Source organism: Lolium perenne, chromosome 5 (genome assembly GCF_019359855.2).
Source record: "Lolium perenne isolate Kyuss_39 chromosome 5, Kyuss_2.0, whole genome shotgun sequence".
In the NCBI taxonomy this organism is placed as follows: domain Eukaryota; kingdom Viridiplantae; phylum Streptophyta; class Magnoliopsida; order Poales; family Poaceae; genus Lolium; species Lolium perenne.
The window spans coordinates 107333648-107357444 of NC_067248.2; the positions used below are offsets into that span (position 1 = coordinate 107333648).

General features: G+C 40.1%; 2 protein-coding genes across 2 annotated transcripts; one reads left to right on the forward strand and one right to left on the reverse strand.

Annotated features, from left to right (window-relative positions):
• Positions 1-11743: 11743 nt before the first annotated feature.
• On the forward strand, positions 11744-16842 carry LOC127303479 (eukaryotic translation initiation factor 3 subunit B-like). Its single transcript, XM_051334207.2, has 11 exons — positions 11744-11865; positions 12549-12783; positions 14094-14240; positions 14322-14450; positions 14583-14711; positions 14789-14872; positions 14953-15077; positions 15167-15365; positions 15454-15986; positions 16295-16403; positions 16498-16842. The coding sequence occupies exons 1-11, from the start codon at positions 11744-11746 to the stop codon at positions 16840-16842; spliced, it is 2157 nt and encodes a 718-aa protein (XP_051190167.1).
• Positions 16843-17316: 474 nt separating this feature from the next.
• LOC127299572 (AP-2 complex subunit sigma) lies at positions 17317-21067 on the reverse strand. Its single transcript, XM_051329548.2, has 6 exons — positions 20940-21067; positions 20753-20851; positions 20617-20667; positions 18808-18981; positions 18243-18302; positions 17317-17560 (listed from the first exon to the last, which is right to left on the reverse strand). Exons 1-6 carry the CDS (start codon positions 20940-20942, stop codon positions 17519-17521), a joined length of 429 nt encoding a protein of 142 aa, XP_051185508.1. The 5' UTR covers positions 20943-21067; the 3' UTR covers positions 17317-17518.
• Positions 21068-23797: the final 2730 nt, after the last annotated feature.

Here is a 23797-nt window from a genome sequence, read left to right on the forward strand (position 1 = left end):
TATTTGACCAATGGACCTAGAAGTTATTGAAGGTGAAGTGTTTTCTGAGAATGGGGAAAGCTAAAAGAGAAACTACAAAAGATTTTGGCAGAAAGAAATAAAAGACTAGAAAGTCTAACTCAGGTGTATATAGATGATATACATGTTCTGAATATATTCCTTGTTTTTGTCACACAATGAAATTCTTGGGTAATTGTACCATATTGGTTGGTATGAGGTGTCATACAAAACAACGCAATACAAGAATACAATGGCCTAAGTGACTGACAAGGAATATGGTAGGAATGCACGTCTGGAACAAAATAAAGTGTTATTGTGTTCGTCGTTGGCATTCTACCTAGCCCTTCGGATTTTATAATAAAGAACTTTACAATGGTTGTTATGTTCTAGTCAAATGAAAACAATGAGTTGTCCAAATTATGACATATTCCATGTACGATGGATAAGTTATTATAAATCTTTATGGTGAAGCACACATGCATAACACTGACGCTAAAATGACATAAGGCAAATGATATGAATTCCACTCATTAGTGGAACCGCCATTTAGGTCATGTTAGAAAGGAACGCATGAAGGAACTCCATTTGAATGGATTTTTGGAGTCATATGATTTTTGAATCATTTGGCCCTTGCAAATCTCTTCTAAAGAGAATGACTTAAATACCGTTCATAGGCCAAGAGTTGAACGGGCAGCTAACTTAGTGGAAACATACATGGTGATGTATATGGTTCACTGGGCATAGTTGTGTGCGGGAGATTCTTCTACTTCATGAAAACTTCTAACAATGAATTGAGTATATATATGTGGATATATTCGATAAGGAAGAAGTTTGAAACATTTGAATGGATTCAAATAAGTTTCAGCATGAAGTGGAAATCATCGTAATAGAAAAGTCAAATATCTATGATTGGATCATGGTGGAAATATTTGAATTACGAGTTTTAGCGAACATCTAAGAGATTTATGAAATTGTTCTATAACTCACATTTCTTGGAGTATCATGATGATGATGGAGTATCCATGAGACGTATCCAAACCTGTTGGATTGATGATGAGATATGACGCCATTATACTTTTGTGGATTATGCTTTAGAGACTACCGCTTTTACACTGAATAGAGCATCATCATGATTCATTGAAATGACACCATACGAGTTATGGCATGGGTATAAACCCTAAATAGTCCTTTCTTAAATTTTGGTATGCATAGCATAAGTAAATGAGTTTACAACCAAAATCGGATAAATGTCTTTGTTGATTATCCCATGAAATTGATTGGGAATTCTTTCCACTATGAAGTCAAAGACAAAAGTGTTTGTCGATGTTTCTTACTTATTTCAAAGAAATTGTTTCTAGCGAACTATTTGAGTGGGAGGACAATGGAACTTGATAAGGTTTATGAACCTGAGCATGATGATCAGAGTAGCACAACATCGGAAATGGTTCCGGAAGCAGCTACGAAGATCATGGCTCCCATGTCTACAAAGTGTTATAGTCATGGAGATCAAAGTACTTATTGAACCTTGTAGATGTGGTTTATTTTGTGGTCAAATAAATGATTTGTGGACAAAGGATTGTTTTTGAACAATGATAAACCAACTACATACAAAGAAGTTATGATGGGCCCTGACTCCGTTAAAATGGCTATGCGCCATGAAATCCAAGATAGGTGAATACTTTTTGAAAGTCAATGGATCTATAAAGTAGATGGACTTGGATGGAATATCCTTAAAGAAGCTTGACTTATCGAAAAGCAGTTCACGAAAAAGTTCAAAGAGTTGACTACGATAAGATTAGGTCTTCCGTGGCAATGCTTATAGTCTATGTGGGTTATTCTAGTAATCGCTACATATTTCTTTTATGAGATATGATAGTAGGATGGTAGAAATACATTCCTTACCAGAAGTGTGTATGAAGGATGTATACTAGATACAACCAAGAGTTTTGCTGGTCCGTGGAATACTAGATGGGTATACAAACTTCAATTGGATGAAGTAAGTATCGCGGAGTTGGAATTTTCACCGGATGAAATAATCAAAGAGTTTTGATTTCATCAGAAACGATGAAGATGCTTGCATTTGCAAGAAATTAAGTGGGAGCGCTGAGACATATTTATAATACTTTATGTAGATGACATATCATTGATTATAAATAGTGTAATTATATAATTGATTTAAAAAGTTTCATTGAGAATTAACATCAATGAAAGGATATGAATTGAAACATATTTAGTGTCAAGATCTATGAAGATAGATAGAAACACATAATAAGTTTAAGTTTAAGTACATAGAATAGATATTGAAGTAGTTCAATATAGAAGTATTAAGAAGGTGTTCTTTTCATGTGAAGGTTTAACAAGACTTGAGTGTATTTGACACTCGATGAGTAAATACACATGAGTGATTTTAGATCACGAATAATATGTACAAAGTCAGATGTCCTGTGCTCTAAAGTGTTACGAGCATATACCAGAATGATTCATGTAATGATCATTGGACAACAGTAAGAATATCCCTGAGTGCTTTAGAAGAACCAAGGATATATATATATATAGTTTTTATATGGGATAGTGACAAACAAATCGCTGTAAGGTGTTGCACCGATATTAGTTTGGTCAGATATAAAAATAAAATTTCAATCTCAATTAGGCTAAGTGTTGTTTATAAGGTAGCACAATGAGCTAGAAGAAGTCTATGCTAGATTTAGATCAGTTCTAAATATTGTGACGGATTCTACAAACGAAGGCAGAGTATGTCATTGTTTTGACAATGACTGAGGATGTTAAGTCAAGGAGTTCTTTGAGAACTTGGTGTAGTTCCGACAGTGTCAGAACTTTGAAGCTATATTGTGTGTGACAATATTAGTGACTTATTTCAGACTGCGGAATTAAGGTTCCACCAGAGGACTAAGCATATACAGTTAATGCCGACTCATTTGGAAAATGGGTGATGCGTTGAGACGCAAATGAATTGCAAAATACATACGTTTCTGAGCGTGTCAGATCTGTTGACTAAAACCTCTCCCGTGAGCAAAACATGATAAGCACCAGAAGGCCAAGGTGTTATATCTTTACAAATGTTAACTAGATTATTGACTCTAGTGCAAGTGGGAGACTGTTGGAGATATGCCCAAGAGGCAATAATAAATTAGTTATTGTTATATCTTATTGTTCATGATAAATGTTTACATCTCATGCTATAATTGTATTAACCGAAACATTGATACATGTATGTTATGTAAACAACAAGGAGTCCCTAGTAAGCCTCTTGTATAACTAGCTTGTTGATTAATGGATGGAAACAATTTCAGTTTTATAATATCACCATCTATATCCTTATACTTTTGCATTTCACAAAGTTCAACAAAATTATTAAGATGGGCAGCAGCATCATCAGTACTAACACCAGAAAATTGCTCTCTCATAACAAGATTCAGTAAAGCAGGTTTAATTTCATAGAATTCTGCTGTAGTAGCAGGTGGAGCAATAGGAGTACTTATAAAATCATTATTATTTGTGCTAGTGAAATCACACAACTTAGTATTTTCAGGAGTATTCATTATAGCAGTAATAAAGTAAACTAAGCAAGTAGAATAAAGACAAGTAACTAATTTTTTTGTGTTTTTGATATAGAGCTAGTAAATAAGACAGAAAGTAAAGCAACGAATTTTTTTGTGTTTTTAATATGAAGCAAACAAGACAGTAAAATAAAATAAAGTAAAGCAAGACAAAAACAAAGTAAAGAGATTGGATGTGGAGACTCCCCTTGCAGCGTGTCTTGATCTCCCTGGCAACGGCGTCAGAAAAAGAGCTTGATAACGCGTGAAGCACACGTCCGTTGGGAACCTCAAGAGGAAGGTGTGATGCGTACATCAGCAAGTTTTCCCTCAGAATGAAACCGAGGTTATCGAACCAGTAGGAGCCAAGAAGCACGTGAAGGTTGTTGGTGGAGGAATGTAGTGCGGCGCAACACCAGTGAAACCGGCGCCAACGTGGAACCTGCACAACACAATCAAGATACTTTGCCCCAACGTAACAGTGAGGTTGTCAATCTCACCGGCTTGCTGAAAACAAAGGATTAAGCGTATCGAGTGGAAGATGGTGTTTGTTTGCAAAGAACAGTAAAGAACAATGATTGCAGTAGATTGTATTCAGATGTAAAAGAATGGACCGGGGTCCACAGTTCACTAGTGGTGTCTCTCCAATAAGATAACTAACATGCTGGGTGAACAAATTACAGGTGGGCAATTGACAAATAAAGATTCAATACATATCAATGATGATTACTATGAGATTTAATCAGGGCATTACGACAAAGTACATATACCGCTATCCAGCATGCATCTATGCCTAAATAATCCACCTTCGGGTTAGCATCCGCACCCCCTCCAGTATTAAGTTGTAAACAACAGATAATTGCATTAAGTATGGTGTGTAATGTAATCAACAAAAATATCCTTAGACAAAGCATCGATGTTTTATCCATAGTAGCAACAGCACATCCACAACCATAAAACTTTCTCACATCGTCCTGCATTAAATGGAGGCATGAACCCACTATCGAGCATAAATACTCCCTCATGGAGTTACAAGTATCAACTTGGCCAGAGCCTCTACTAGCAACGGAGAGCATGCAAGAACATAAACAACACATATATGATAGATTGATAATCAACTTGACATAATATTCTAGATTCATCGGATCCCACCAAACACAACATGTAGCATTACAAATAGATGATCTTGACCATGTTAGGCAGCTCACAAGATCTAAACAATGATAGCACAAGCGGAGAAGACAACCATCTAGCTACTGCTATGGACCCATAGTCCAAGGATGAACTACTCACGCATCAATCCGGAGGCGGGCATGATGATGTAGAGCCCTCCGGTGATGATTCCCCTCTCCGGCAGGGTGCCGGAGGCGATCTCCTGAATCCCCCGAGATGGGATTGGCGGCGGCGGCGTCTCTGGAAGGTTTTCCGTATCGTGGCTCTCGGTACAGAGGGTTTCGCGACGAAGGCTTTAAGTAGGCGGAAGGGCGGAGTCGGAGGAGTCACGGGGGCCCCACACGCTAGGGCCGCGCGGGCCCCCCTTAGGCCGCGCCGCCCTAGTGTGGCGGCGCCCCGTGGCCCCACTTCGTTTCTCCCTCGGTCTTCTGGAAGCTTCGTGGAAAAATAAGACCCTGGGCGTTGATTTCGTCCAATTCCGAGAATATTTCCTTTGTAGGATTTCTGAAACCAAAAACAGCAAAAACAAAGAATCGGCGCTTCGGCATCTTGTTAATAGGTTAGTGCCGGAAAATGTATAATAATGATGTAAAGTATGTATAAAACATTCAAGTATTGTCATAAAAGTAGCATGGAACATAAGAAATTATAGATACGTTTGAGACGTATCACCCAGCGGCCCAGTAGCCAACCCAAGAACATGCAAAAGGCAATCATCTTCCTCCTCTCGCCGTTGATCGAAAGTGCGATGACGCCACGCCGTCGATTGCCTTTGCTGACCGTCTGGGCATCATTGACCACTGTAAAATCCATCCTTATCCTCCACACATTCATCTCGATCCAAAAACGTGAGGGATTCGAGCTTGTTTAACAGTCCGACATCGCCGCAACTATTGGAGATATGCCCAAGAGGCAATAATAAATTAGTTATTGTTATATCTTATTGTTCATGATAAATGTTTACATCTCATGCTATAATTGTATTAACCGAAACATTGATACATGTGTGTTATGTAAACAACAAGGAGTCCCTAGTAAGCCTCTTGTATAACTAGCTTGTTGATTAATGGATGATCATGGTTTCGTGATCATGAACATAGGATGTTATTAATAACAAGGTTATATCATTAGGTGAATGATATAATGGACACACACCCAAATGAGCGTAGCATAAGATCAAGTCATTAAGTTCAATTTGCTATAAGCTTTCGATACATAGTTGCCCAAGTCCTTCGACCATGAGATCGTGTAAATCACTTACACCGGAAGGGTACTTTGATTACATCAAACGCCATTGCGTAAATGGTGGTTATAAAGATGGGATTAAGTATTTGGAAAGTGTGAGTTGAGGCATATGGATCAATAGTGGGATTTGTCCATCCTGATGACGGATAGATATACTCTGGGCCCTCTCGGTGGAATGTCATCTGATTAGCTTGCAAGCATATGAATAGTTCATAAGAGATCACATACCACGGTACGAGTAAAGAGTACTTGTCGGTAACGAGGTTGAACAAGGTATGGAGATACCGATGATCGAACCTCGGACAAGTAAAATATCGCGTGACAAAGGGAATCAGCATCGTATGTAAATGGTTCAATCGATAACTAAGGATCGTTGAATATGTGGGAGCCATTATGGATCTCCAGATCCCGCTATTGGTTATTGCTCGGAGAGGAGTCTCGACCATGTCTGCATAGTTCGCGAACCGTAGGGTGACGTGCTTAAGGTTCGATGTCGCATAAGTAGATTCGGAATATGAGTTGGAGTCCGAAGTTTTTGTTCGAAGTCTCGGATGGGATCCAGGACATCACGAGGAGGTCCGGAATTGTCCGGAGAATAAGATTCATATATGGGAAGTCATTTTCCGGGGTTCGGGAAAAAGTCCGGTGTTTTGACCGGAGCTTCTAGAAGGTTCTAGAGGGCCACCAGTGGGCCCACCACCCCGGGAGAGGCCACATAGGCGCCACATGGCATAGTGGGTCCTGCCCACCATGACATGTGGGCCCAGGCCGGCCCCCCTTAGAGATAAGATCTATCTCTAGTTTAAATGGTTTAAAATTAGAGATAAGATCTATCTCCTAAAATAAAGCGTTTAAATTAGGAGATAAGGGGGAAGACTTGGGGGAGGAGTTTTCCCCTCCCATGGCCGGCCAAAGGGGATGGGTTGGCCCTAGGGGCCGACCCCCCACCTATATAAAGAGGGGAGGGGGTGGCCGGCCAAGGCCCCCCATCCATAACCCTAGCCGCCACCTCTCCTCCCTCCTCTTTCTCTCTGTTGCGGCTTAGGCGAAGCCCTGCAGATTCTCCTCCACCACCACCACCACGCCGTCGTGCTGCTGGGATTCCGAGGGGATCTACCACACCTCCGCTGCCCGCTGGAACGGGGAGAGGAAGGGCTTCATCGACACCGTACGCGCGACCGAGTACGGAAGTGTCACGGATTGCAAGATCGGGGATGATCGTCTACACCAACAACGAGATCTGATCTCGTAGGCTTTGGAAATCTTCAAGGGTTAGTATCTTATCAATCTCGTTGCTCCGATCTTGTAGATTAGATCTTGGGTGTTCCATAGATTAGATCTTGGATTTATTCATCTTTGCGGTAGGAAATTTTTTTGTTTTCTATGCAACGAACCCCAACAGCAACATCGTTGCCACTCGTCGTTGATGATCACCGTCGTTTAGGTCCATGCCAAGACATATAAAAGCACAAGCATCCCCCTCTAGAAACCCTAGATCATCTCCACACCTTCTCGCTCTCCCGTTCGTCCTCAATATCTCACCTTCTTCCGCTCACCTCTGAGGTACTCGCCAGAGAAAACTCTGACTAGCCTTCGTTGTGGACCACCCCAGGGTCCATGAGGTATCTCTGGAGCTTCACCAAGCCGATTACATCATTCCGACGGAAGGAATCGAGTTGGAGCATTTCCTATCGAGCCAATTCAAGGATTCCGTTTCAACGGTGATCGTCGGAGTCGGTGAAACTATGCTCGTCTCCACCGTCAATCAGCATCGGCGATAAGAATTACTAGAAGCATCATGGCTCATCTGGAGCTCATTATTTTGATTCTTAGACGATTGTAGCTTGTAGTAGCTTGGCGACCAGAATTGCACCGCCGCAGTGAGGTCGCCGGAGTTAGTTCTGGTGGTCCTCCGAGAAAAGCGTCACCACCTTCAACTTAGGGTGCCATAGGAGTTCGAAAACTACTAGTAGCGCATCTTGGGAAACCCTAGATCGGTGCCGCCTCCGTGCACTGGCTCGCTGGCATTCTGTTGACCGGTGAGGTGACATGTCAAGGGGACCCACTCACAAATTGACCTGGTCAGCTTGCATGCATGGCAGCTGACATGGCCAGGGCCCTACTAATTAGAGACTAGAACTAGATTATGAATCGGTACGTTGTTTTTCTATATATTTCAAAATACCAGAAAAATGTTTAAAATTCAAAGATTCACTAAAACTGATTTCAATTCAGAAAAATACAAATAAGATATCAGAATATTCATAAAAATAAACTGTATCTGCTAAAAATATAATATAATTTTTTTTGTAGAAATAAAAATTCAATTACTTAACCTTTATTCTTTAAGCCTTTTCTTCTATCCAAAATTCCAAGAAAATTCAATAATTAGAATTTTTCAAATACGTAATAAACATTTATTAGATTAAGAAAACTCTAAAATTATTTTTCTTTTATAATATTAAAATTAATAGCATCATTATTAGTATTTAAACCCCTAAAAATGTATTTACCTTATTTATCATTTTCCTAAAATGATAAAAAAATAAGAAAAATGTTAAGAATGCTTATTCACTTGTATAAAAGGTTGTTATTAATTTCAACCCTACTCGACAAGTTATTACCTTCAAATTTGTATCACACATAGGAAACCCTAATTCTATTAGGAATAAAACCCTAATTCGATAATTTCATGTGAAACCCTAAAACCTAGGAACATATAAAAAGTAATCATTTGATCTTAATAATTAATCATAGATCCTTGATAGCAAGATAATTCCATGGCCATGCTATACTAGAGTTATACAAGTCCTATTCCTAATAAGATGATCATTTTATGCATCCATTCAAAATGGACCTTGTATCATGAAGTAGTGTTAAACCCTAAGTTGTACGTTGCATGTCATAAAACCTAATCACCATTGGTATAACACCACCATGATCAACCATGATAGCAACCGTGTGTAATAAATTACTTAATATGTTCATGCTTAACTAAACCATGGAACTACTAGATGACTATGAACTCAATCTTTCTTATAAGATCCATCTAATACCCACTTAGGAAACTCAACCGGGAATCATAGTAAACCCCAGGAGCAAATAGCTCTTATTTGAAATGCTTGTCACTCATTTAGAAACATGTTCTTCAAAATTTATTCTTTTGAAGTAGATAACAAATAAACATTAAGCATGCCTTATAGGACCTAAAGCTAACATGTATTATTCACATGTAATATTGTGTCAACTATTATCCATTATGTGTTCGTATGATTGCTATGCTTTATCACACCATTTGTAAGAGATACCAAGTTCACCAAAATCCTAATTAGAACCTTTTTTGCGAATCCACTATAGAAGTGCAACAGAGCTAAAGAAATCATTACAACACACTAAACCTAAATCAAAGGGGTTAGTTTACGCTTAGAGCAATTGCGTCTCATACTATGCATTATAGCATCTTTGCCAGTTCTTTGAACATTGTCCTTACCGGATGATGATGCTATTTCAGAATTTAGAGTTATCCCGTATCAAAACTTTTGCTTGCATAATCTTGCGGTCAAGAAAGAAAAGTTCATCGCTTGGTCATGTCATTTGATTATTTTTATCAAATTACTTGCGAATTAGTATTCATATCATTACTCCATTTAAAAGCAATGTATTACTTTTACAATTATGAATATGACTATATGGTGGGCAATGGAACCATGGTATGAGTGTGGTGGAGGTTCTATTGCAACTGGGTTTATATTCATATAGAATTAACAACAAATGTCGTCTAGTGATTCTTGCGTCATAAATCTCGTGTTAACCATAAAATCTGGAGCGGGGCGGAGAAGTCAGATGTATCTTTTCTCATTCACATATCAACAGGCCATTAGTAAGGGTTGGTCTGGGTCGGGCTATCTATAGGGTACATGGTAGGGCATGTAGCTTTTCTAGAACGGTCTACATTTAGGGTAAAGGGGAGGAAAGATGCCTGGATCGGTCTACCTATGGATAAAGGACATGACAGACTTATTAGAGGTGTATGATGGACTGTAAGGGTTGGTCTAGGTCGGACTATCTATAGAGTATAGGGAAGGGCATGTGGATGTCTAGAACAGTCTACCATTGGGGTAAAGAGGAGGACATATGCTTTGGCCAGACTACCTATAGAATATAGGACATGACAGACTTACAAAAGAGTGGGTATGCGGGATGGCGAAAAAGAATAGTGATTGGCTTGGATCTTAAATTGGGCCCCATACCAAAGAGAGTATGGACGGGTAGGCCACTCGGATGTGCAACAAGGTTTATGATCTCTTATGGGTAAAGTAACAAACATCTGCAGAGTGTATCAAATTGTGGCTTGTCACTCCCTGTTCCGGTTTTGTAAATGCGAACGCGACCGCAAAAGAACTCCACGAAGTTCTAGACACCCGGTAAAGGCTGACGGACATAGCTTTTCAAAATATAAGCAACCTTTTGAAGAAATAATTACGGAAACTTGCATTTTCCTACGACTTTCTGGTATGTGGTTGTAGCTAGTGCATGATACACATATTTCTATTATTGAACTTGCGAAGTATGCTCGTACTCACCCGTTTCCTCTTGAAACCTCATGCTTAGACCTGGAGGCATCGAACAAAGATCTACAGTGAAACTCGAAGTCGAAGGAGTCAACTACTAACAGGGACGGGATCGTGTCAGAGGAGACAACAAAGTCAAATACTACCTATTACATGATGGAAACCTAGACTAGTGATAGAAGGGAATCAATTCCCTAATCCTAGAACCTACGTAGCTATAGTCCAATGATAGTTTCTGTAGCTGCCAAATATCTCGATAGGTAGAGCTAGGATAAGACTAGTCTACGAGTTGTTCTTTTAGAGTTTATTTGCAGTTTTACCTCATTGTAAATTAGGAGGCTATGCTGATCTTCTGTAAAGAGTTTGTGTGTAATTCTGTAGATATGCCTTGGACCCGTATATGTTTCTATACCACTCTGAGGGATGTAATACTTGTGAAACGGTGTTTCACTGGTGTTATATCAACGACTTGCATACTACAACATGCAGCGGTATGTTAGATCACCACAGAGTGGAACATAGAAAATCAAGACTTTGAGGCAGGGCCCAAGCGGGTGGACCACACGAGCATGTGTGGCCAGGCGGGAGCAGCGAATAGCTCGGTGCTGCTTAAGGGAGCTACACCATGGGAAGCAGGAGCAAACATGCCAGCTGCACGGTCAAGGAAGCAGGGCACCCGACGGCCAAGCATGGAGGTGGTGGTGGGCTGCATAAATGGGTCCATCAAAAATTTGCAAAGAAATCAAAAAAATAGATATGTCATCTAACTTTAATATCCTTCGACCCTTAGTGCAGACTACAAACAACCGGCAAAATACCGGTGGATTTTTGTGATTTCGAAAAAATATGGTTGTTCTGGGAACTAGCCACATAATTATGGTGTTTTTTTAATAGAAAATTTACTCGTTTTATTCGGCAGGTTTCCGTAGAGTAGTTTGGTTAGTTTGTGTTCTAGTCTGTTTACTCCTTGTACCAGGCCCATATGTAGGAAACATGAGTTAGTTAGGAGTTTGGTGTCGGTCCGTGTAGGGCTAGGACTCTAGTTCTTGGTATGGCTTGCACGAGTATGTATATAAGCGACGGAGAAAATTTCGAGGACGCGACACGTGCCTTGGCTAAAGTTTTCCTTGAACAAACACCCTCGCCGCCGCACGTTCTCCGCCGCCGCCTTCTCTCGCTGCGCGCGTAACTAAGGACATGACGATCGCAATCTCGATGGACGCCATTGAAGCGCACGCGCGCGACCTTGGGGTCAACCTCTCCGCCGTCGATCTCGACTCGATAGCCCTCCCCGCCGGCGAAGACTTCGGTATCCTCAGGTAGCCTACTGCCCGTCCTCTCCCTGCTTCTCGATCAGCCAAACTGTAGCTCGTGCGGTTGTGTCGCTGATGTGCGATTTGTGGTGTAACGTCTGCTTTTCTTGCCGTCGTGATTTAATTTACTGCCTTCTGGCGTCATTGATGATGTATATTTAGTTATTTACATGCTGCTTAGTTAATGATGCTACTCCGTATTTGGTTGTGCATAGCTGTAAACATTTGTTTCTATGGATGCCGTAGATCTTTTGATGTTAGGGTAACAAAAAAGAAACTTTAACCATTAATTTGGTCGTTAAAATATGAAATATATGCCACAAAAGTCGCACATTACGGTTACCGTTTCATATTTTTGGCATATATTTCATTTTTTTATATTATGGTTACCGTTTTTCTCCAAGTGCATATTACTGGTTATGAAGGGAAGTACTAATATTGCTATATATACCACTAGTTGTCGGGAGGGTACTGTATAATCTAGTAAATATTGAACTACCTACCTACATCATGGGTTAAACACGTTTCAGGAGAATGACTACCATATACTGCTCAACTAGTTCCATTTTTTGCACAATGGAGTCAATCTAAAATCTGGGGCATGTTCAAATAGTCCACACATTGTTTGCCCAGTACACAGAATTTCTTAATTTTCTTATCTAATCTTATTCTGCACTTGTGATTCGCAGCGATGACGAGGAGATATGTCAGAAGGAAGACCTTCCAGAGCCTGAAGGGGGACTTTCTAACATTGTTGTTGTGGACAATCTGCCGGTTGTTGCTCCAGAGAAGTATGAGAAGCTGGAGAGTGTTGTACGCAAGCTCTTTATTCCATATGGTGCGATAGTTGTGCTTTGGATGCCAACAGATCTAGAGACGCAGAAAACCTATGGTTACTGCTTCATTGAGTACAACACTTCGCAGGTATATGTTGCTTCTTCTCAGTTACGTTCATTTTCATTTAGGACAGACACATAGTAAGTTGTACTCCTTCTATAAGAAAGGTCATCTACATTATATCTGAGCTCTACCCTGGTTAGCATTTGTATGTTTCTACGTGCATGCGAGGTTGCTTCATCCAAATAAGGGCACAAGTGATACTTTTCTGTGTTTGAACACTGTGATGTATGCACGCTGCCTGTGCTGTTAATTTTTGCTAGAAAACCTGGCACTTCTCTATTGTTCCTGAATTCTACTCACTGTGGTGTTTAGGCCTTTAGGGCTGCCATTGAGCAGTGTGTAACGGTCTAGTGGTGTGTAATTACTCACTTACTAGATTTTGTCTGGTTGCTTAACTCTGATTGTTAATTATTAGGATATTTTTGTGGAAATATGTTCGTTCTATGCATTTAGTATTTATCAGTTAAAATTAGCATTATACACTAGGAAATCTTAGAATTTTAGTTTAAATGGAGTATTAGCACTTTATTATTGTTTTATTTGGGGTAGTGTTACTTTTATGAGTTACGACGTGATTTAATTGGATCTCAATCCGAATTGAACACCTTGCGACTATAACCGGCTATAGCGTTTTGGGAGGCCTCCCGCTATGGCTAGGGCCTTTGTAGGCACAAGAATAGACGCTAATAGCCCCGCTAAATTGATTTAGCCCTTTAGCCGCTAAGCTTCCCACTTAGCGGCCCAAAAAATTTGGACTCAAATTTTCCTGGGCGGCATTATTTCTCACCCAAAATAACCCATGTGGCTAACCCTATACCCAAAATCCCAACTTTCCCCTTCTCTCTTATGTAGTTGCTAGTTAATGATGCAATATGTGGATAGAACAATGTCCAGAACTTATGATTATTCGTATCTCTTATATATATAGACACACACACACACACACATGAATATATGTTGCCTAAATCTTGTATTTTTTTCTTTATTTACCAAACTCGCTATATGGATTTAACCCACTACAGCCTGGCTATAGCCTATAGCCTTTCGTAGCTTTTGGAAACGCTGCGGCTAAATGCAATAGGCCATTATTTTAAACTTTGCTTGAAAATCAACAAGGACATAAAGAATTGAGAAAAAAATTGAATGCAAAAGGGGAAGGAGAAACGACACATCTTTATTTCCAAAGATTCTAGGGAGGACAACATTACATCGAACAAATTACGAAAATAGAAAATTTGAGGGAACCTATTTTCTTTGTCGTTGACTTACGACATCTCAAATTATGCATATCCATGTTGGATGATTGACACAGAGGTTATTTGACAACATGACAGGAAGCTGAACTTGCAAGGGAAAAAAGAAACGGTCATAAACTTGACAGGTTGCACATACTTGCTGTAAATGTATTTCATGACTTTGACAAGTACATGAAAGTCCCTGATGAATGGACGGCTGCCGAACTCACTCCATATGCTCTTGGAGTATGTCACCCCCAACCCACAAGTGCATTCATTTTCAGCGATAACATGCTGACATAACCTGATATTTCATCTGTATTGCAGGAGAATCTGCTGAAGTGGCTTACTGATGAGAAAGCCAGAGATCAGTTTGTGATCTGGGCTGGTATGTCAACCGAAATTTACTGGAATGATGCCAAGCGGGCAATGCCTCAGCTTGTGTACCAAAAGCAGGTATTTTTCTTTTTTGATTTATTTCCTCAGAAATTTATTTTAAGAATAAGCCCATGGCAAGCCTCTTCTGTTGGTAGAACTTATACTAACACGTACATATCTTATCTACTCAATCATTTCTTCACTTGCCAGTACTGGACGGACAGTTATGTTCAGTGGTCCCCTCTTGGAACATACTTGGCAACAGTACATAACCAGGGCGCACAGGTGTGGGGCGGAGATGATAAGTTTCTGCGTCTAATGAAGTTTCCTCATCCAAAGGTACTGGTTTATTTAACAGTTAGCAAAAAATATGTACAATGTTTAATGTTGTTGGAACTGACACTGGCCTGTGACAGCTGAAACTGATCGACTTCTCTCCCGGTGAGAGGTATTTGGTCACATATAGCAGCGAGGAACCCAGCAACCCCAGAGGCACACATGTAAAGGGACTGTCATGTATTTATTTGTGTATCATATGTTAACATGTCTGACTTCCATTCTTCATTTCTTGTAACTATAGATGGTTGTCCTAAATATCTTTGACGTACGGAGTGGCAAAGTGATGCGAGAGTTCAAAGGAAGCGCTGATGATCTCAGTACTGGCGGAAGTATTGCTGTTTCTGGTGTTCCATGGCCGATCTTCAGGTGAGCAGACGAAAACTTTGTACTTAAGTCATTCGTTTTTATTTTATCAAGTCCGCTCAGTCAGGTTCTTACCATAAATTTGTTTGAAGGTGGGGTGGTGGAAGAGATGATAAATACTTTGCCAGGCTTGGCAAGAATGTTATATCTGTCTATGAAACTGAGACGTTCACTCTTCTTGATAAGAAGTCCTTGAAGGTAGAAAATGTGGCAGACTTCAGCTGGTCGCCCACTGACCCTATCATATCCATGTTTGTGCCTGAAATGGGTGGTGGAAATCAACCTGCCAAGGTAAGTGTAGCATTGTGCAGTTGGTCTGTTTTAAGGTTTTTATATTAAACTAATAGAGAAACAAATAATATGTGCTTTGTCGTGCTAGGTGAGCCTTGTACAAATTCCTAGCAGACAGGAGCTGCGGCAGAAAAACCTTTTCAGTGTGAGTGATTGTAAGATGTACTGGCAAAACAATGGAGAATATCTCGCTGTCCAGGTAGATAGGTACACAAAAACAAAGAAGAGCATTTACACTGGATTCGAGCTGTATAGAATCAAGGAAAAAGACATCCCAATTGAGGTGTTTGAATTGGATAACAAGAACGACAAGATAATTGCCTTTGCTTGGGAGCCCAGAGGTCACCGCTTTGCTATCATTCACGGTGATGGACCTAAGCATGATATAAGTTTCTATTCCGTGCGCACATCCGACAAGGCTAGCCGTGTGTCCAAGCTCACGACAATCAAGGGCAGGCAGGCTAATGCACTGTTCTGGTCTCCTGCTGGGCGTTTCATTGTTCTTGCTGGACTGAAGGGTTTGAATGGTCAGTTGGAGTTCTACAATGTTGATGATCTTGAGACAATGGCGACAGGAGAGCATTTTATGGCCACTGACGTCATGTGGGATCCTACCGGAAGGTGAACTAATCACTATCGATTTTTTTGAATAAATAATTTATAAAGTTTGCAAAATCAATTTTCAAAAATACTTAGGAATTTACATACTCAACTGGCATAGAGGACAGTCTTAAAAGTGCTTGATCTATAAAAACATGCACCCTCTAGTTGTATGAATGAGAATCCTGAATTTCCTAGGTTCAGTCATTATTGAATGACGAAACTAAATAATCTGCAATCGCATGTTTAGTTCATGTTTTTATATATTATTATACTATCTCATTGTAATTTAATTGAAATGAAATTGTTCTGGGACATGTCCTCTTCAGATTTCTCGCAACTGCAGTTACCTCGGTTCATGAGATGGAAAATGGTTTCCAGATTTGGTCCTTCAGTGGCAAGCATATTTACAAGGTGTCAAAGGACCACTTCTATCAGGTAGAGCTTCCATCAGTTGTTCTTTCAACCCATATAACTTTTGACATATCATCATCCTAATGCCCTTCCATTTGCTTGGATCTAAACGGTGCAGTTCCAATGGCGCCCAAGGCCACCATCACTACTTACTCCTGAGAAGGAGAAAGAGATCTCGGAAAACCTCGAGATGTACAGCAAGAAGTACAAACAGGAGGACCGAGACATGTTGGATGAGAAGTTCGAGCACGAAACCTATAAGCGGAAGCAACTTCGGGAGGAGTGGAAACGCTGGGTTGCTAAGTGGAAGGAGCAGCACGATGAGGAACGGCAGTGCAGGATGGCACTGAGGGGTGGGGAGGACAGCGACAAGGAAGAAGAGTATCAAGGCAAGGAGGTTGAGGTGGACGAGGTTGTGAGCGTGATAGAAGAAACTCTCGCCTTCGACCTGGACCAGGACTGAACCTCATGCTTGTCAATGCCGAGGTCCTTTCCTTTTGTTAACTGTTGCCGGCTTTGTATAATAGGTTCTAGAGAGTATATATAAGGCGCACAATTTTTGTCTAATCTAGCTGATTGTATAGCTTTCGTAAGCCGGTCATGCACTAGGATGATTGTGCGGACGTACATAAAGCATTTTCCAAGTTTCAAAGTGGATAGAACCGATTCCTACAAAACATGTCAACCTTTCGCACACAACTACAAGATGTCACAGCTTGAAACAGAGCTCTTGGTCGATGCTCTGAAAGGTTCAAGATACGTTTTAAGATAGTACTAGGTGTTATTGTTTGCCTGATCTGTGGTCGCGTAACGCCAAACACAGAGCATCCACAAACATATAGCTGTGAAACAACATTGTTGCCATCATTGGCACCAGATTGTTCAGCCGCTGGATGGTGCAACAGAACAACGTTGCATGTATCAACACGAGAAGCACTGATGGTCAACCGGAAATTTCACAAAACCCAGTTACAGAACAATCTGCAACTAACCCCACTATGTAGCCGTCCAAAAATGTAGATGAACCAAGGATAATCACACATACAGCTACAAAGAATTGTACAAAGGGAGAAAATTCTCCAGCATGGCGATGGTTTTGCTCTTGCGCTTGGTTGTCATGCTGGGTAAACTTTTTCTTCTTAATCCAGCTTCTCAAGTTCACCCATTCTCTCTATGATCGCCTGAAGAAAACACAAACAATGTCAAGCATTATCTCAGTTTTCAACAAGCAAACAAAAGAAAACAGCTTGTCATTTTCCTTGTGAAGTTTGGATGTCCCACAAATTCTCAGAAGAAGATGAGGCATAGAAGAAAAAAAAATCATCATCACAGCGTTACATATGAGAGCAAGCAGATATGCTTGAGTCCAGCTGTAGTTTTGTTTAATTCATGCTTAGATTTCATTGTGTGGTGATAATACAGATGCAACTTTAGTGTTGGTGTACTTCAACATGCATCTAACAAGTAGGGGCATTTAGCATCAGAGTATGTCGACTCAGCATAAAATGAAGTGTGACAAGAACAAAAAAGGGCATTTAAGCCAGTGCGAATTTGTGCACTACAATGACACTATGCTGACAGGGCAACAGACAAACAACTACAGCATCCTGTAATGGCATACTTGTCTTGATTAGGTGAACATTGATAACAATGAAATAAACAGATTTGAAGCTACTCAAAATTGTAATTACAAAAAGAAAATACATCTACCAGTCTAGCATGACTACAGTCAAGACCCATCTATGTGCAGCATAGAATGCATATGACAAATACATTTGACATTTCCCAAACATGCAAAATTTGCTAGTTAGTTTCCAACACCAAATACATGCTAAATATATATTAGATAGATATGATATATACCTTTTTGCTTGTTTCTTGAAGCTCTCCAGCAAGAATAAACTCATCCAATATCAAGTAAACCTAGAGAAAGCAGGATAAATAAAAATGCAGATTTATAAATGATTCTGATCATAAGAATAATTTATTCAAATTTTAGAAGACCTAGTTCAAATAGTTTACTACGATTTAAGATGGAAAAACTAGAAGTCAATTGGTCAAACTTGGTTCATGTTACACCTAGAACCAAACTATTTTTTTTTGCTCTTTCCAGATCCAGTTTAGAATGGATTCTTGTCAGGGTTTTGAACACGAGATGCACCATTGCCTAATGCAAATGTATTTACACTTCAAATCTTGACCGAAATTTACCAATTTCAAATGTAAGCTACATGGCTGACAAGAAGTAACTAGAAAACATGCCAGCAGAAGTGAAGATTTCAATTCAAATACAGCACAGGTACCTACAATTGTCAATGTTTCATGGCAAAAAATTTCCTGGCAAACGAATATTTAAACTAAAGTTACTACTAGCGAAGTAAGGAGCGAGGTGAGGTAATCAGCTTTGAAGTAGCTGTTCCCATGTTACCTTGTGGAAGTTGAACACTAAATCAAGTTCACACACGTTGCTGAAGAAATGGTCCAATATCTCAACAAATAAGTGGATACATTCCAAGTATACCAACTCATTATCGGTGATATCCACACATATTGAGAAAAACAGTCCTGCATATCTCCTGTAGATAACTTTATGTGTACGGAACTGCATAAAAAATTCCAAATTGGTCAGTTATAATTGAACATATATGAAACACCGCAGTAGTATTATAACACTATAATGGAGGTTTGCTCCACTGTGCCTAAGAAGCGATAAAAGCATCTAACTAGGCACCAAAACAAACAAAAATGTGAAGTTATATTTTGCCCGTTTCCCGCTCTAGCAATTACAGACATGTCCATAAATTGAATAAGGCTATTCTGCAAGAAAATTTACAATGATGTGCTGTATTTATTACCCATACATCCATAAATTGTATAAGAGAATTTCTAGCTTAGTCATCTAACACTATTATTATTAAGTTGAATTTTCGGAAAATTACTCTCGGTCCAAACCATACACTAACTCATGACGTAAACATACCTAGTGGCAACTGAGAAAGTGAGAATCTTCAAACCAATGGAAAAATGATCATTCAAGATAATGACTAAATCATTTCTGTTGGGTTTCATATCTAGCCTACCCAACTTGCTTGGAACAATGTCTTAGTCATTAATGTTTTCTATTAATTTATTTCTTTTCACTGTTTCAAACCAGCTAGCGGAGTACACTTGATCTTGTTTTCAAAAGTCAGGGCCAAACCTATCCATCTTCCTCGCGCTTCATATGTTTGTAGGCATTTCCTTTTGAGGCTTATGCTTTAAGCCTTTAAGAACAAGGACCCAAGGGGATGACATCAACAGATCAAAAACGCAGTATGGATTATAAAGGTAAATAATCGTCTTTGATCCAAAACAAAAGGTTATACACGGATAAAATAGTTTTTCATTAGATATTCACATGCCTAGCTGTGTAAGACAGCACAATTGGTGTTTCTGACAGGTCTTCCACACATGTAAATTTGGTAAATGGACATGCCAAAGCAATATGGGTCCTACAATTATCCATGCTACTCGACAGCCCAGATATGCATCAATGCAAGCACGACAGCCTAGAAGTTGGTATGGATACACTAAAAGAAAGGTAACAACAAGCACATATTACGAACCCATTAGCTTGATCGGAGAATACGTGTCAGAACATCTAGCATGTAGTATTATGATTTATGAACCAACTGGCTTGACTGGGGAAAATTTGTCAGAAAGTTTTAAATTTCTTAGCAACTCTGTGGTAAGTGTTCCATATTGATTTGGAAAATTTATGGCATCCAGTAATAACAACAAAATACTCATAAACATCATTCTAAATCATGGATCCTCGCAGATCAACTGCCAATTCACAAACTATACACCCTTATATTAATGCACCTAGATTCCCCCCCTCAAACACAGATGCAGTATGAACCCAGCATTATCGCCCGCGATGTCTTCTCTATTGAAGATCCCCATTGAAGAACTAGTATATTCAACATGTAAATCTTTGCATAATTACCGGTAACCAAACAACAGCCAGGCCCAAAGACACAACCTTTCCTAACGTTCCGTGTAGCTCACCTAAGTACAACAGTATCCCCGACTCCACATTGACTGAACTCATTTTACCCTAAGATCAGTTCCCAGATCAAGAACAATGGAGCCATGCTCAGTTCTAAGACAATCCAAGAACCAACGATCCTTTTGCTAATTTCGCTCGCGTATATACAACTCTTCGGCCTTAATTCCAGATAAAGAATTCAATCACCTCAACGAAGTTGGTGAACTTGGGATCCCTGTTGACCACCAGCCGATGCACCTGAGATACAGAAAAACAACCCAGATCAACACCCTGACCAGATGATTCTCTACAGCAAAAGGGTCCCGGCTCTGGCTCCGCTCACCTCGTACTCGACCTTGTGCTTCTCTGAGTCCTCGAGCGGGACGTAGTACTTGGCCAGCCGCGTCTTCCCCTGCCGGTTCTGCAGCAGGATGAATCGGATCTGCAAAGAGGAGAGTCAAGATCGGATGGAACGATGTCAGATCTCAGAGAGGAAAACCGGCGGGGTGGAACGCAGGAACGATCGTTACCATGCTGGGCGATGATGATGTCGGTTGAGAAGTCGCGAGATTGGAGCTTGGGAGCTGGGAGGGGATCGCAATGAGTCGGGTTTGTGTTTCTTGGTTTGCTGGGTTAGCGTTTGTAGAATGAGCTGTGTCTGGTCTCACCGCTAAAAAGTATTCTATCACCAGCCGAAAAGTCATATCGGATCCTGACACCAGTGCTCTTGCCAGATTAAAAAAATTGAAAATTATATTTATATGTTTAAAAGAATTATGTAACAAAATTCTAAAAGTACCTAATGATGTACCCCAATAACCTACAAAATCTCAATTTCAAATGTTTTGTTTTTTGACCTATACAAAAATGACAAAATCTGTTTTCTTTTCGTAGATTTGAATCACTATACTCACATCTATGCATTTGTTATTTTTGTGCAGCCTAAAATACACATTATTTTCAGTTAAAAATTTACACGATTGTGGGATACAATACCGGCTACATCATGATTTATTTTCAGATTTTTATGAAGCTTAGAAACATGATTTTTAATTTATTTTTTGAAGTGAGATCACTGGTGCTCATGTGCACCAAATCTCTGTCCCCACCAGCCCTCGTCTGTAGCATTTTCATATGATCTGCGTGCGAAATCCAAATCGCTCCCTAGCCTCAAAAGTGTTTTGCTACCGATTTGATTTTTTTTCTGAGAGGGTTGGGATTGGTGGTAACCATGGTTATCCAAAAGTTATTAGACGGGATTCGCAAATAAAATTCAGAATCAAATTCTGGGAATATTTAAATATTTTCATTACCATCTGGTAACTGGTTTATAACCAGATGATAACCAACATTTTCTCATTGGGTGCTTAGGCTTAGCCCAAATTTAAATCTGGCGGACAATTCCATTTAGATCTTGTTCATTCTTCTCATATTTTCATCTTCAAGAGGTTTGGGATGTGATGAGATTTGGTGGTCATCCAATCCTCTGAAATATTCTTCCTAACAGTATACTAATATGATGGAGTTTTAAATTTTGATAAAAATAAGAGAATTACGGGGATATTTTCAGATAATATCGGCGAAACCCGGATAAGTAAACGAAATACTCTATTAGGGACTTTCCAGGATTTGGGATAATCCCTCTCATCCCCTCAAATACACTAGAAGCAAACAAGCCATCGCCACGAGAACTAAGAAATCTGGTAACCGTCCGGTAACCAACCGTTGGACGGGATTGACTGAGCGCAGCTTCCTACGTGGGTGACCGCCAGTTGGCCCTACCGTTGTGATATGCCCAAAAGGCACTCCAGCTGAGAAAGAGATGGGTGTGGGGACACCACCTCTCCTCCCATTTCTCGCCCGATCTCCTATCATTTATCTTCCCTCTTCTTTCTCCCCTGCTCGCGCCATTGGATCTCCTTCCCCGCCCCTCCTCAACCGGCTCCGCCAACACTGATCCGAAGGCATGGCCAACGTGGTTGGTCATGGCGTTGTTGACGACGGCGAGACTAGACTAAACCGGAGATTGGGTGATGTGTTTGGTCGCTGATGCGCGAGCCCAGTGAGTAATAGACATATGATTGGAATGGAGGGTGTCGTGGCCGGTGCCAAAGAACAAAAATAGTGAGTGGGGGTTAGAGGGATGGTCGGCCGGGGTCGTTCGTGATCCAAATGGGAGGTGTGTGGTACAGGGTGGTGCGGCGATGCATTCTGTGTGTGTGTGGGTCGTAGGGTGCATGCTATTAGGCCAACAGATATGAGCGGTTCACAATGTCGCGTGATCGCTGGAAGTGGGGGTGGGGAAAGGGCGGATCTAGTTTTTGCCTTTTATGCATGTCATAATCCAGCGTGCAGGGCTAATAAGTGGGTGACCCTTGTTAGACACGCATAATTTATGCGGGTATAGTTGTAATATGTCGATAAAGAGACCATAAGATTCTTTACAAATTAAAATTTGAGTTGGTTTGTATTTGTTGGTCTGGTGTGGTTAAAGGCATCATTAATTTGACTTTTCACGCGGAAGTTTAATTTTCAAAAAAAATGGAAGAAAAAATTATCATCTTCCAAGTAGAGTAAATCCCACGTGCATAAAATGAAGGAATAAAGTTAATGTTCAGATGGATCTACTCATTCGATATCCCCTCTTTATGGTACGACCATGGAACCTATAATCCAGTATCTCTCAAACGCCTTGAGACCGATAAAACTAGGAAAACCTAGCCAAGATATATATTAGCCTTGCATTTTCCACTTGAGCTCGTTAACGGCTTTCATGCTTACCTCAGGTCGGTATTCTTCTCTTGATCGTGGTTGAAGAACCTCAATTTGCTTCCCATATAGCACTTTGGAAAAGCATCACTTAGGCACATCATCACATGTCCATTGTCATCAAATGGATGGCAAAATACATACACATATATAATCTTCTCGGGTGCTAAAATGCATCTAAATTGCATCTATGCTCTTTGTAGTTTAATGTGCCATATATATTTTATCATAATTTATTAATATAAGTGTTTATAACCGTGAATTAGAATTATTTTGGGGATTTTCCTCAAAGATCTTTTTATTTCTATTATAACATCCTCATAGGTAGCTGTGTATTTTTCGATTTTGAGGAATCGATTTATCTATGAAAGTTTTTATGGAAAATGAAGATCTAGAGCCCCTGGAGCCCACCTACAGCCAGAGGGCCTGAGTGTCATATGTGGAGCACTTGGCAAACATATTAAATAGGCAGGAAAATACATCGACAGAGAAAACAATAAAATATTTGTCGAGTGTCCGGTGACATGCCACCAACAGAGTAGCTTTGTCTCCTTCCCATCAAACGTTGATGCTAGTGACACATAGCAGCATTAGCCTAAGTGCCTAATCAAAAGAACTG

What these genes read in the sequence shown, in the direction of transcription:
- LOC127299572 (XM_051329548.2), bottom strand. An exon ending in AGTTCACCAACTTCGTTGAG is followed by an intron (nt 18,982 to 20,616) that starts GTGATTGAATTC and finishes TTTTTTATGCAG; the next exon opens with TTCCGTACACATAAAGTTAT. An exon ending in TTCAAGAAACAAGCAAAAAG is followed by an intron (nt 17,561 to 18,242) that starts GTATATATCATA and finishes TGTTTTCTTCAG; the next exon opens with GCGATCATAGAGAGAATGGG.
- LOC127303479 (XM_051334207.2), top strand. Translation starts at nt 11,744, where the DNA reads ATGACGATCGCAATCTCGATGGACGCCATTGAAGCGCACGCGCGCGAC. An exon ending in GAAGACTTCGGTATCCTCAG is followed by an intron (nt 11,866 to 12,548) that starts GTAGCCTACTGC and finishes TGTGATTCGCAG; the next exon opens with CGATGACGAGGAGATATGTC. An exon ending in AGCTTGTGTACCAAAAGCAG is followed by an intron (nt 14,451 to 14,582) that starts GTATTTTTCTTT and finishes TTCACTTGCCAG; the next exon opens with TACTGGACGGACAGTTATGT.